A 15,050-nucleotide genomic window follows, 5' to 3' on the forward strand; every position below is an offset into this window, starting at 1 on the left:
TTCAATTCGGTTTTATCTATATAGGCACTTTTAACAGCGGGCATTGCCCCAGAGCAGCTTTTCAGAAATATATCCATTCAGGATATAGATTTTACACGTATGAATTTATCCCTAATGCTCAATCCAGAGACGACGGTGGTGAGGAAAAACTCCGAGACGCTATGAGGAAGAAACCTCCAGAGGAACCAGACTCTAAAGGGAACACCAGAGAGTGCGATTATAAATAAATAAATAAATAAATAAATAAACCCTTTCTATAAATGTGCTAATACTACATGCTCAAATAGTGCAGTTTGTGTAAGCAGGAAACCTTCATTACAGTTTTTACATGATGTCTGTTTTGTTGAACTTCTCCACCGATGGAGACTCGAGTGCAAAACTGTTTGCGGCTACTGTAGTCCTAGCCATTATAGCATAAGTGTTCATATAAATTGAGGTCCAAAGCCATCTTTATGGTTTTTAAGCGGTACCATCCTCAGTAATCTCACCGATCTTTAGGCTGCACCGTGTGGGGTCATCCTCAATTGATGAGAACCACAACCAGAAGTAGGGCATCGGGATGGATCAGGCAGGTCCGGAGAGCACAGGGGGTCAGGATCGCTGGTATCTCAGGATTATCATGTGTACCTCGACAGGAAGAGAGAGAATTAGGGAAAGAGAGGGAGAGATGATTAGGTATGCTTCTTGTCCCGTAATGCTTAAGGACAATGTATTTTGCGTGAGTAATCGGTGTGAAATTTTTCCGGGAGCCGGTGCAGTGTGGATAAGATCGGGGTGATGTGGTCGTTTCTTCTGGATCTTCTAAGGACTCGTGCAGCTGCATTCTGGACTAACTGGACTATTTTTCTGCATCGTGTAGTGACATTATATTTCTTATCGTAGCAATATTTCTGAGATGAAAGAAGGCTATCCTGGTAATATTATTTACATGAGCGTCAAATGATGGACTGGAGTCAATCATTACTCCAAGGTCTTGTACTGCTGTACACGATGAAACAGAAAGGACGTCCAGCATTACCGTGTGATCAGAAAGCTTACTTCTAGCTACATGTCGCCCAAGCAGACGTACTTCTGTCTTGTCAGAATTCATTAAAAAGAAGTTAAAAAGCATCCAGTGTTTAACGTCTTTTACACATTTCTCAACTTTCTTACGCTGCTGTCTGTCCTCATGTATCATCAGAATCACAGTGGAAGCTAATTCCATGTTTATGAATAATTTGACCCAGAGGTAGTGTATATAAACTAAAAAAAGCAGTGGGCCTAAAACAGAACCTTGTGGGACGCCAATCTTGACCTCAGTATGCAGAGAGAAGTGATTTTATTTAATGCCTGTTTCTCTGTTTTTTTACTTCACATGTCTCACTTTCAACTGCTCTCCTCTTCTCTCTGGTAGTTTCTTTTAAGCGTCTATTTAGATGCCTGTCTGTCTCTCTGTCTAGTTAACTGTCTGATCACCTGTCTGACTGTTTACCTGGCCTCTTGCCTTTTTCATCTTATCTTATGTCTGTCTTTCTGCCTGCTTGCCTTTCTGTTTATCTGACCATCTCTGTCTGTCTGTCCATCTGTCTGTCTCTCAGTCTGTCTGCCTTTCTGCCTGCTTGCCTTTCTGTTTGTCTGACCATCTCTATCTGTCTGGCTGTCAGTCGACTGAATAACTTTAATATGGTTTAAAGATTTTAAATAGGATTAGTTATTACATTGCCGAAGCGTTTATATATAAGCTTAATGTTAAGAGCTTTTAGAAATGTCTTGTGTGCACTGGTCTGCTTCTCTCTCTCTCTCTATTAAACATTTCTTTCTTTTTTCTTTCTTTCTTCCTAATAGTCTGTTTTCTTTCTTTCTTTCTTTCTTTCTAACAGTCTTTGATTTCTTTCTTTCTTTCTTTCTTTCTTTCTTACTGTCTATTAGTCTATGTGTTCTTTCTGTCTCTCCTTTCGTTGTTGTTTGTTCGGTCATTTTGCCATTTCATCTTTCTCTCTTGTCTTGGTGTGTGTGTGTGTGTGTGTGTGTGTGTGTGTGTGTGTGTGTGTGTGTGTGTGTGTGTGTGTGTGTGTGTGTGTGTGTGTGTGTGTGTGTGTGTGTGTGTGTGTGTGTGTGTGTGTGTGTGTGTGTGTGAGGGGTGTGTGTGAGTGTGTTTGGCTTTATCTGTCCGTTGCATGTCCCTGCATCTAAACCAGGCTCAGTGAAAGTCAGTGCAGTCTCACTAGGCCATGCAGCTTTATATGGCCTGCCCCCGAATCACTAATGCGTCCCCACAACCTGGTTTCCTGTGGTTTCTGTGGAACACAAAGAGCAGAAGATGTGCTGGGAATGTTAGTGATTTTCAGAAAAGAAACCTCAGCTAAAAGCAACGAATCCTGTGTGTGACCTTGGAATGATATTCCACATGTGTACCCATAGGAAGCTTATTGTTATCTCTGAATATGTTCTGAATGTCAGGCTGGACTTTTGAAACTCCATGACATCTAGAAGAAAACCCACTGCAGGGGTCTCGCTCAATCCCAGACAGTCTCGGATCATTTAAAATACCTGCTGGATTCCAAACATTCAAAACATTCTGTCCTACCATATTTTCTTTCAAGAATCAATATAAAGACTTGTTTGTGTTGTTTGTCTGTATGTCTACCCGCTGTCTGTGTTCCCTTCAAGCTGACTCTATATGTCCGTGTATCTCTGTTTGCCTGTCTGTGTGGTTGTCTTTCTGTCTATCTGTCTGTCTTTCTTTTCTTCCATGAGGACACTTTTAATCATATTAAAAGCTTCTGGTTTTATCCTGAGCTCAGGTTACTGTCTGTGTGGACTTTGTGGCTTTCCATATGTTCATGTGGGTTTCCACTGGGTTCTTCGGTTTCCTCCCTCCTCCCAAAAACATGGTAGAAGAAGAATTGGCTTTGTGCCTAGTGCTCCTGGCGTAGGCTTTCTTCCACCACGACCCTGACCGAGATACAGCACTTACTGAAGAAGAATGAACGAATGATTGTATTTTATACATTTTATAAAAAAGATATGCAGTTATATTTTTGTTGTTGTTCTTCTTCTTCTTTTTTCTTTTTCTTCTTTTCTTTTTCTTTTTGACATTCTTTAGCCATGAACGTAGCTAGAGTTTGGTTACCGAGACTTATCTTTCCCCCGATGCTGATGATCTTCTCCATTCTTTGTTTTTCTGTCTCCAAAAGCACAGGCTTTCTTCCACCACGACCCTGAGCAGGATACCGCACTTATGGAAGAGGAATTAATGAATGTTTATATTCTATATATTTAAAAAAAAATAATAATAATAATTATATATGCAGTGATGTTTTAGCTAACACTGGCTAGCTGTGAAGTTGAAGTGAAGTGAAGCTGTCTTGGGACAGGTCTCTTGTGTAGATTTGTTTTTGTAGCCTTCGCTTGCTTTCCCTGGGCCAGAAACATTAGAGTGTCCAATCCGATCAAGAGTTTGATGAAATTCACATCTAATAACCCGAATTTGCATACAAAACTCGTTTTCTGGCCCGAGTACTGACTGCAAATGGAAATGGAAAGTGGAATTTTTTCCAGGACACACAGTAAGCCAATTGTTTATTACATAAATAGTGCTCTCACGTTTTGGTAATAATTTCAGAAGCCTTTAAGTATCTTGGGATCTTATTCAGGAGTGAACAGTTTGGGAGCGGTGTTACAGGTGTTGGACCGGTCTGTGGTGGCGAAGCGGGAACTTGGCTTGTAGTTGAAGCTCTCTGTTTGCTGGTTTTCTACATCCCTGTGCTGAATTATGTTGTGGGTAGTGACCAAGAGAATAAGGTCGTAAGTACAGGTGGTGGAAATGACGTTCCTCTGCAGGGTTACTGGGCTTACTCTTGGCGATAGCACGAGGAGCTTGACGATCCATGAGAATCTTGGAGTAAATTCGCTTCTCCTTTGAATCGAAACAAGGCGGTTAAAGTGGTTTAAAGTGGTTTACCCCCCTGGTTAGCTCCCGGAACAGCTTTATCAGGCACATCCCACTAGACGGAAACCCTGCGGCAGACACAGAGAGATAATATCTCATATTTGGCTTGGAAACGTCTGTAGATGTACCAATCTGTGGCTGGGGATAGAATTCTGGACTGGACCTTCTCAGCCTGTTGCCCCTACAACCCACCATGAAAAGTGGAAAGAAAATGAATGAAAACAATTAAATGACTTTGTTCCTCATCCTGAAACAACATGCTGATCTGCTCAGCTCTGTCTTTTCTTACGGTTTTTACAGATTTTTTTTCTTTCCTCGACTCGAGTCTCTTCATTTCTTTTGCACCACACACTGAGCCATGGGGCAAATGCTCTAAATATTTCATACACACACATCTTCTGTCTCCTCACAGCCACCCTCTCAATCCTCTTCTCAAAGCCCCTTTGTCCTCTCCCCGTCCCCTGACCATGATCTCATACCCCCCGAGTGATCATGATGAACTGCAAGGAGACCATTCTTGTGACGTTTTATCCTCGCACACAATCAGTTCTACCCTCACACATACAAATCCCAAGTATTCTACGAGGAACCATAAACCTGATCTCAGATCAGCATGGAGTAAAAAAAAAAGAAAAGAAAGTGGCTTCTGTAGCTGCCTCGTCCTTCATGAGAATGATTAGCTTTGGTAGAAAATCAATACAGTCTCCCCTGGGCTGATATGGAGATAAAGTCATAATCCTGAGAGCCCCCCTTTATTACCATGGTCAGAGTTGTCCTTCCTTGATAAGTGTGTGCACTCTTCACTTTAAAGTGGATTCTTCAGCATGACCACCATGACTGACCTGGGTTTATTTCTGTTTCTGAGTACATGGCCAACATGGTAAATGCCAACAATACAGGATTTGACCTATACATATGTATTTCAGACTTGCATCTCGGTACCAATGACAATCCTTTCATTACTCAACGTGAACATGGTCAGATACACACTTTTCAAGCGCTTTAAAATCGGCCCAGGTGCCAGATCTCTTAGAACAGACATCATGAACTGTTCCTTCACAGGAACATCCACACGGCCATCAAGCATTCCTCCCAGGGTACTGCCCAGTACCTCTCGTCTTTCGGATGTTCTCCAATAAACTCATTTGTGTAGCCATCAGTGGTAGCTTCGGTATGGCATCCTTTTGCTCGTTGGAACTTCCGTTGCTTCTCAGAGAGGCTTGAAGAAACTTTGAGAGCTTTTTCTGTCAACAGAGCTTAGTTACGCGTCCAGTTCTAGTCCAGCCTGCAACTACAGCAAAACTTTCAAAGAGCTGCGGGTAGTCGTCCAACTTGTCTTTCCTTTGACTGGTTCGTTCATGGGTGGGCACTGTTTCACTACTGCAGAGACAGTAGGTGCTTCTTCAAATCCTTCCATTGGGCATTCACAATCCATTATCTTAGGGGAGGCTCGGTGGATAAGGCTCTGGGTTACTGATGAGTTGGTTGGGGGTTCGTGCCCCAGGACCATCAAACTGCATTGTTTAGCTCCTGAGCAAGGTTCTTAAACTTCTCTGCTCCAGGGGTGTTGTATCATGGCTGACCCTGCTCTCTGACCCCAGCTTCCTAACAACCTGGGATATGTGAAAAAGGAATCAATGTACTGTAATGTATATGTGACACATATAGGTTGCAGCTTGTTCTACTTCATGTTCTTCTTCATGTTCATCATGTTCTTCATCATGTTCTTCATCATGTTCTTCACCATGTTCTTCTTCATGTTCTTCACCATGTTCTTCATGTTCCTCTTCATGTTTTTCTTCTTGTTGTTGTTGTTCTTCTGTTTTATACTCTTCCACCACGAATGTAGCTAGAGTTTGGCTGAAGAGGCTCATCTTTCCCACAATGCTGATGAATTTCTCCATTCTTTGTTCTATCTCCAAAAGCATGTCCTTTGTCAGATAGTCTTGCAGTACCCTTCGATCCTGTGACATCAATCACAGTCTGCTGTTAGAAGCTGTTACATAAAAGTTTGTACCTACTCCTTCGAAAAGTGGTGGGGACAGAATCGGACAAAAAGCAAAGGTTTGCCATCATAAATTACATCCGTGTCTGTGACCTTTTTTTCCAGTGTCCTAGTACTGCCAGTTGAAAAGGATCAAATCAAAATTGCCTTTGATATTTCCTTTTAAAAGGCTGATGCACAAAAAAAAATAAAATAATAATTCAGCCTTTAAAATTGCCATAAAGGGGTCATATGAAGGAGTTGATACGGTGAAGTGCACTGCATGTCATTCGCAGGTGGAGTTAAATAGGACCTGTCAGTCTGATGAAGTGGGAGCACTCGGGGGACGTTGAACTCCCGTCTAACCGTTCTGTGTTGGGAAACGTTGACGTCGTACGTGACGCTGTTTTTTTTTTCCTAATTGAAAACAGACACGAGAATGTCAGCTTGAGCTATAGTGTACGTTTATAAAATGAAAATAAAAAAAGCCAGGCTACTTAGCTGTTTGGTTTAAGACTAGGGATACACAGTAATATGAAAAATTTCAGACGGCTACATGTTTTCTGGTACCCGTTGATACCAATACCAAAAATGAAATGAGTAACATACTAAGTATTAATCAATTAGGGATGTCAAAGAACTTTTTAGCTCTTTAGCTATTTAGCTCTGTTTCTGTTGACTTGATTTAAATAGTGGCTATGAAAGTGGCTACTCGGCTCGTTCTGTATAACATCCGGGAATTGATTTTTAAATTAATTAGCTAGCATTAGCTAACTATAGGAGTTCGCTTAGATCGCAGTTTCGAAGAGCGAGTTTTGGCGCACGGTGGCTTAGCACGTTCGCCTCACACCTCCAGGGTCGGGGGTTCGATTCCCGCCGTGGCCCTGTGTGTGCGGAGTTTGCATGTTCTCCCCGTGCTGTGGGGGTTTCCTCCGGGTACTCCGGTTTCCTCCCCCAGTCCAAAGACATGCATGGTAGGCTGATTGGCGTGTCCAAAGTGTCCGTAGCGTATGAACGTGTGTGTGATTGTGCCCTGCGATGGATTGGCGCCCTGTCCAGGGTGTACCCCGCCTTGTGCCCGATGCTCCCTGGGATAGCCTCCAGGTTTCCCCGTGACCCTAAAGGAAGGATAAGCGGTATAGAAGATGGATGGAAGAGCGAGTTTAGTTTCATGTAGGGCTTCTGTACAGCTGTATGTAAATTTCGTACTACGGTTGCTGCGATGGCCTTAGGACTGCAATAACCATGTACAATTTTGCACTCAAGTCTCCTTTAGTGAACAAAACAGACTTCATTTAAAACCATAATGAACTTTCTTTTACTTTCACACCGTCCGTCGTCACCCAGATGAGGACGGGTTCCCGTCTGAGTCCGGTTCCTCTCAAGGTTCCTTTCTCATATCATCTCAGGGAGTTTTTCCTCACCACTGTCGCAACCCGGCTCGCTCAATAGGGATAAATTCACACACTTAAATTCTCTATCCTGTGTTTATATATTTCTGTGAAGCTGCTTTGAGACAAGGTCCGTTGTTAAAAGCGCTATACGAATAAAATCGAATTGCGCCAGAATCCCTTGTTCATTAAGAACAACATACTAGGTAAGAGCTGTTATTTTCACTCTCCTAGCGTTTTTTTTTTTTTTTTCTCCCTCTCCTAGCTAGCATTTGCCGCAGTGATGTTTTACTGCCATGTGTTGCCACGGTATTGGAGGAATACTCAATACCAGTACACCATTTGAGACATAACGTAGTTTCATTTCAGAAGGTGAAATTCTCCTCCTTTCTGCTCTGATTCAGTTTTGATGCACACATGCACATCAGGTTCATGCTTGTATTTCATATGACAAGAAAGGTAATGCGGTCAGATTGTGTGCACTCCACCCCAAAGACACTCAATCAACCCTCACCGCAGGGCATCTTTGCTCCTTTAAGCCCTTCTCGCACTCGACCTCTCTCTCTCTTTTTCATCTCTTTTTTTTTTTTCTTTCCCCTATCCCTTTTAGATTAGTAGTGTGAGCCCATGGCCCAATTCGTGCCAGTTCATATTATCCCTCCTCCAGTTTTTCTGGCTCTGCTTGTTATTTTAGCCACTTTAGAGACCGGACACGTGCCTCGAATGAGTTTCCCAGTGTGTGTTTCCTGCAGATCTGCACAAAACACAAGGAAAGAAGGCAAATTATCGCTTTTTTTTTTTTTTTTAACCAATGAAGTCATTTCCAGAATCCATGTGTTGTCCGCTCATTCACGAGGCAGCCCCGAGCCCTTCTGGGATTTGCATTCATACCTCAACTCCGGGTGCGTTTCCGATGGCAGATGAAACAAATGACCTCTATCACGGTGTGTGTGTGTGTGTGTGTGTGTGTGTGTGTGTGTGTGTGTGTGTGTGTGTGTGTGTGTGTTTTTTTTTTTAAATTTTTTTTATTTTTTTTTTATTAATAAACTCTTTTGTTCTTCTCGATTTCAAAGCATGTTCCTGCTGCTGAGTTACATATCACCAGATGGCTTTAATTCTCGGTGGGACGATTGTGTACAAACACCATTAGCGATGCCACAATAGCAGAATCTTGATGGTTGGTAGTAAAACGAGAGCACCTCAATAAAAACTTTGAGTTAATATCAACAATGGAATATAAATAGAATAACAGCATGTACCGTTCAAGCACACAACAATAGCAGTCAACAGCATCCTTCATTATTCGAGTAAACAACATTTTTTTTCAGCATTATAATTAAAAAACAAAACAAAACCGCCGGATAACGGCATGAATAAGAGTGCTTTAACAACGAATGATCTGTTTGCGGAGGCAAATCAGCGCAAAACTGACACCTCTTGGTTTGCACATAATTAAACAAATCAAAAAGCAAAAGGAGGAATGTATAGGGCTGAAGACACGCTCGTAAAAGACTTTCACTCATTGGTCAGAAGTACAGAATTGAATAAAGCGCAAAACGAATGTTTTCCGAAGTACGTGTACAACTCTCTAAAATCTCTGTCCTTTGGTTCAGTTTAGTGGCTGACGTTCACTTCCTGCACTCGGGTTCGTGCGGTCCGATCGCTTTCTCACTGCAGTCCAACCCCACTCGACTTGGAGCTCAGCGGAAAACGCGCTAGGGTTCCATTCAAATGGAGTAAGCACTGCATACGTGAACGCACCCTGGAAATGATCTCGACCAGTCCGAGTGCTCGAATTAATTAGGAAATATCAGGTTGTAAATCTTTAAGTGATAGATTAGGACCCCCGTATCCACGGGGGATGTGTTCCAAGCCCCCCAGTGGATGCCTGAAATCCCTGTATATACTGTGCATATCTATGAGGCTAACATACCCTGAGGCTGTGGGTCAGGTGGTCGAGCGGGTTGTCCACTAATCGTCGGGTCGGCGGTTCGATTCCCGGCCCACGTGACTCCACATGCCGAAGTGTCCTTGGGCAAGACTCTGAACTCTGAGTTGCTCTCGTTGATGGCAAGTTAGCGCCTTGCGTGGCAGCTCTGCTACCATTGGTGTGTGTGTGTGAATGCGTGAATGAGACACAGTGTAAAGCGCTTTGGATAAAAGATTCATTCTTACCGTACATCCCAGCAACCTCGGCATACGGTTATTTTTCTTTCCCCTATTAAATCGAGAATTTTCTCCTTTTCACTTAAATGAAGCACTTTACGACTTCTCTTTGGCACGTCCGAATTGCCAGCATCACTACGCTTGAGCTTTCAGGCCATTATTAAGCAAAATAAAGGTTATTTGAACACAAGTTGGTCTGATAGCTGAGACTGCTAGCGTATATACAGCGTGGGTACGCTGGACGAAGGGCTGATTAACACCTCGGGCAGGACCGATTTAAATTATGAATGTCTGCTGTGTTTCTGGAATTTTCTCTTTCATTTTTTCAGACCGAGGTGAACCGTGGTTAGGTGAAACCGAGGTAACTGAAAGGGTGGTTTCGGGGGTTTTACTGTACAACTATTCCAGCTCACACTCTTAAGCCAAGACACTACATTTAGAAATACCCAATCATTTTTCACATTTTTGGGTAAATTGTTTAACTCAGCGGTTGTATGTTTATTGGACTGGGTTTTTTTTTTTTTTTTTTTTCCTCCTCACAAGCAGCACATTATCTAAAACTTAGCAACTTTCGAAAATGGCTTTAATCTCCGCCCACTCGGTGTGTGTCGCATCACCTCATGCCGTGAAATTCTGAAGAGCTTCTTTCGGGTTATGAGTCATTATTCCGTTTGCGTTGGTTTCTTTCGTAAGCCGCACTTACCAGTTTCGAGCCGTGTGAAATCGCATTTATTTTTAAAACTGTTTTATTCATTTATTTATTTTCGTCTTTGTTCAGAACCAAAAAAAAAAGAGCTCGCTTTCTAGATGATTTGAATGCACGCCGTTTTACTCGTCAGTTCATTTCCGTGGTTTAGTAGCGGGGGAGTTTCTTAAAACGTTGAGGATTGTCGGTGTTACGATATATTTCCTAATGAAAATGGCATAAAAACTTCTTCTTCTTTTTTTTTTTTTTTTAATAACCGTGCATAGGATTTTCTTGATTAAAGCATAAAGAAATGATTTTCCAGCAGTATTATTATTATTATTATTATTACTATTATTATGGTGGAATTCCAAAGCAAGGTATTAAGTATGCAGATGTACGTATATTTAATTAAGACGACATCTTATTTGCACAAATATACGCAGATTTTTTGAAAAGGTTCCAAAAAAACAAAAAGGTGCAAGAATATCCGAGTACTTGCAAGAATATTAGCAATCAATCAATTAAAAAAAAAAAAAAAGACTTTACCTGATTATGGAAATCAGCGGTGTGTGTTGGATCCATCTATGGGGATAAAAAGAGGAGCAAAGAGACAGACTGACCTTGAAATACGTTATAGCTGTTCAATAAACAGGATCGCTGAAGCCTGGCTGATGAGACCGAGAGAATGGATGTTGGAGCTGCTTAATATTTACAGGCTGGTGAAGTGGGAGCGTGAGCGATAGTCTGTTCGAGAGAGAGAGACAGTGAATAAAGAGGAGAGGAGCCATGCTCGAGTCGTGTGTGAAATCGCTGGATGGAAATTCCTTAGTTATTTTTCCTGAATGAAACGATACACGTTGAATTTTGAAAGCAAGGAAACCTTGAAATCCTTCTTTGTAGTCGCTGCCGATGCAGCAGCTAGTGACTGAAAGGAGCTCAAGCAGAAATGTTGCCTAGTTTATTTTTTTCCCCCAGTCTTCAGCTGTGAGCTCATTGGGTGAGTCCGTGCTCTCTGTAGCTTCAGATTCCTGTTCTTGGCCGAAACCCGACGTGATCATCTGCTGCCGTAGCACATCCGCCTCGAGGTTTGACGTGTTGTGCGTCCTGAGATGTGCGTTTTCTGCTCACCGGGGTTGTACTGAGCGATCGTTCGAGCTAATATCCGGCCCGTCCAGGATTTCGTGCTTCGCAGAAATGAACGCGGAATCGAGCGAGCTCCGCACTGTCCGGAGGAGCTCGCGAGTCTTAAAGATGGCCGTCGATTCGGGCGCGTTCGATAAACGCTTCTTCGATTCGCGTGCGTCGAACACGAGTGCAGATCGAAGGTCTCATTTACCAGCGAAGCTCACCGTGAAAGACAGCGCAAAACAATTTCGTCAATTCTAGTAGTTTTCTGCACAAATTTTGAAAATAAGACGCGGCACAATGAAGCTTTTTGGGCCACAACAATCACCTAAAAAAAAAAACCCCCCCAAAGAACCTCTGAAATCCTGTATGGACTGAATATATCCTTCCTGACCCCTCTCAACAATGCGTGAACTCCCGCAGAACTGCCGCTCGCTGGATGTGTTTTGTTTTTTCCCGCTATTCTGCGTGAACTCCTAGACTGTTGTATGTTAAAAGGAGATTCCAGGAGATCAGCGGTTTCGGAAATTCTCAAACCAACCACCCGAGGTATCAGTTTCAGCGTGTGAAGGGTTTTCCCAAGCAGCCGCACACTTTCTTCAGTCTGAAGTGTTCGTGAACGACGCTTGAAACCTACAGGTCGTCGTTTTCAAGTCGGGACGACCGTTTCAGTGCGGTTTTACCGCCGTGTACAGTTGTGTGCGTCTGATCCTCGTGAAACCCGAGTTAGGTTTCTTTGTTGTTTCGCGTTGCTGAGACTTTCTCTCATACATCGGCCGTGATGAAACATTTATTGTTCGAGTGAAGATGTCTCAGTTGAATTTGCATGAACTAGTCCATCCGTCCATCCGTTTTCCATACCGCTTATCCTACACAGGGTTGCTGGGAACTCTGGGCACGAGGTGGGGGACACACTGGACCGGGTGCCGACCCATTGCATGCACAATCGCACTCACATTCACACACTACGGACAATTTTGAAATGCCAGTCAGATTACAGAGCATGTCTTTGGACTCGGGGAGGAAACAAGAGTACCCGGAAGAAACCCTGAAGCACGGGGAGAACATGTAACTCTGCATACACGGGGCAGAGGCTGGATTCGAACCCCCAACCCTGGTTGTGCGAGGCAAAATTAGCGCTAACCGCTAATCCTAACCAGTCATTAAATAGTCATTAACTAGTCATATATTTTCAGTGTTGTTTTTTTTCCCCTTAGACTTTATGGAAAAATTTGTTTTAAAAACAGCTTTATTTATATATATATTTTTTTCTCTCTGCACATGGAGATTCCCGAAATCTGCGGGAATCACACACGTGCAGTAAATAGTCTGTTAATAGTATCAAATTTGCATTTCTTTGCAATTGTGGACGTTGTTGTTATTATTAGAAGAACGGAAATCCCTTGTTGTTTCTAAGGCTCAGTGCTGGAGGTCCAGCTCTTGGGGTACACACGTCCCTGTTCATGGCTACTTTCTCTCTCCCTTGACCTTCGCACTTATCTGTGAGGCCCAGAGCAGGACAGGAGGACAAACAGCCGCCGGCTCAATACGTCCCCGAGCGCGCCTCGCTAGCTCTATTGACAAATCGTGTCTGCGTGGACAGGATGCCAGCTGCATTGTCTCGCAGCGGCAGAACAGTGCAGCACAGGATTTCCTGTCTTTTCTGTCTGCCCGAAACCCACCCTCCCTTCTTTCTGCACCATGACCGCACGCACGCCGAAGACATGAATCACCAAAGCACTTTTTCTTTTTTTTTCTTTTTTTCTTTTCTGAATTACTAACATGTCATTTTATCGTATTTACTTCCTCCCGTTCTCACACACATGCTTCTTCTACATCGCTCTGAACTTCCAGGAAAGGACGGCTGGCACAAGAGAGAGAGGGGGCGGGGTCAGCTGACTATCCCCCTCCAATCAGATAAGTCCTGATGTAAGTGTTAAGCAGCTGCTAAGATAGGATTGGCGTGCCTGGAGGACTTGTGTTCCAGTAGCGCAGGCAGTGAGTGCAGGACGGCTCGCTGAGAGACCGAGCGAATGTCTGGGTCTGTCTCTGTGTGTGTGTGTGTGAGAAGGAGAAAGAGAGAGAGAGGACGAGCTTAGTTTCTTCTCTGCAGCATGGACGAGTCCAGTATTCTGAGGAGACGAGGGCTACAGGTAGGAGATGTTAAACTCTCTCTCTCTCTCTCTGTGTGTGTGTGTGTGTGTGTGTGTGTGAATATGCATGGGACTGTGTGATCCTCAGCCTGGAGTTTTCACAGCTTTCCCGTTAACACTTGGAGGTGCTGCGTGAATAGTAATCCCGTCGTGCCGTGAGCTGGTGGGTTGATGGAGTTGCAGAACAGAAAGAGATACAGGAAAAAGAAGAAACATGCAAAGCACTCTGTAGATTTCCGTTCCTGCATCTCTGGATAGCCTAAGACCTTTAAAAACGTATTATTATTATTATTTAAAAAAGAGAAGGGAAAAAAAAAAACTTTCTCAACTTGACTAATATGAACGACGGTATGCGGTTCTTACATCGCGGTATTTGTTTAGCATTTTTTCCCACAGCACTACTATCATGCTGTTGTATTGAGTCTAACTCTACTACAGGGTTCTTGCAGGAGTGTGTAGAAGTCTGGGAAGGTATTGCAGTTAAGGGCAAATTTACAAGATGGAAATGTGGGAAAGGTTTTTTCGGGGGGAAAAAACCCCAACATGATGTAAAAAAGGTCAAGAAAGGAGTACATGCATGTACCGAGGCTTTACTCCTCATCCCGGTACGTTTAACCCAACGTTCATGTAGCGTACTTGCTATTCATGGGACAGGCCATAAAGCGTTTGTTTGGAATTTGCTCAATATGAAGAACACCAGAGCACATCTGTCCTCGCATCAGCTTGTGAACTGGACAAACTTTATCACAGGATTTGCAGATCCTGCCCAGGAATATCGCTTACCTATTAGGCAGCGCTGTCGTCTCCGGACTAGCGATATCATGTCTGATGAATATCACGATCGCCGCTCGATCTCGCTTGATGGATGACGAGAATGGTCACATTTCAAAATCAGTCCCTACAGGATTTCGCTGATTTATTTATTTATTTTTTTTAAATTGAAAATGAATTTTATTGGGATTGTCGCGAACAAAACTGCTCGATTTCGCTTCGTCTTTTTAGAAAGTTTGCGATGAATAATTGATTATTCGTTTTTTTTTTGTTTTTTTTTTAGAAAACAATTTGAATCGGCGAAATCGCGACGGCACGGAATAGTTTCGTACGCCCTTACGCGGTGATGTTTGTTGGTAAACGAGATCTTTTTGCTGTACTCGTGTCCGGCGCACGCGGATCGAAGAGGGCTTTGGCGGAGCGGGCGTCGTCACGACGCGTCACGCGATGCGTCTCGGAACAAATCTGCAGAAAATCTGAGGTAATTTTGAAAAATTCGAAGCTCCAACGAATATCGCGGAGTTCGCTCGATTTTGCGTTCATGTCCCCGATCGCGAAATCGTGGAATCCTGGACGGACTGGAAAATGGCTGCTGCCTTTATTTGTGCCACGCGACATTGACGTTAGGGGAAAATACCGTATCGTGCCTGGGGGCTTGAGGACGTTTTCATGATGGACAATATTTAGGTTTGCTATAAAATGATATGGTGAACATGTTTTCATTTATTATTAACAAACATAAATGCCCATGCCTTAGAAAAAGAGTAGTCTCAAAATATTGGAACTGTATTGGTACCATATTGGTACTGTATTGATACTATATTGGTACTATAGTGATACT

The 15,050-nt window shown here is 43.1% G+C and overlaps 1 protein-coding gene across 9 annotated transcripts in view; it reads left to right on the top strand.

Moving 5' to 3' along the window:
* The window catches only part of mast4 (microtubule associated serine/threonine kinase family member 4), a 97,887-nt gene that overhangs the window by 22,675 nt on the left and 60,162 nt on the right, over window positions 1-15,050 (top strand). For 3 of the 9 annotated variants that reach the window (XM_053676811.1, XM_047152020.2, XM_017460104.3), the window contains exon 1: window positions 13,018-13,438. The exons of the other annotated variants lie outside the window; for them this stretch is intronic. In XM_053676811.1, the coding sequence (XP_053532786.1) occupies window positions 13,400-13,438 (39 nt within the window). In that variant the 5' untranslated portion in view covers window positions 13,018-13,399. Of the gene's footprint in view, window positions 1-13,017; window positions 13,439-15,050 lie in introns of those variants that run through there. 9 annotated transcript variants of the gene reach the window in all.

This window comes from Ictalurus punctatus, chromosome 28 (assembly GCF_001660625.3).
Source record: "Ictalurus punctatus breed USDA103 chromosome 28, Coco_2.0, whole genome shotgun sequence".
Taxonomy (NCBI): Eukaryota; Metazoa; Chordata; class Actinopteri; order Siluriformes; family Ictaluridae; genus Ictalurus; species Ictalurus punctatus.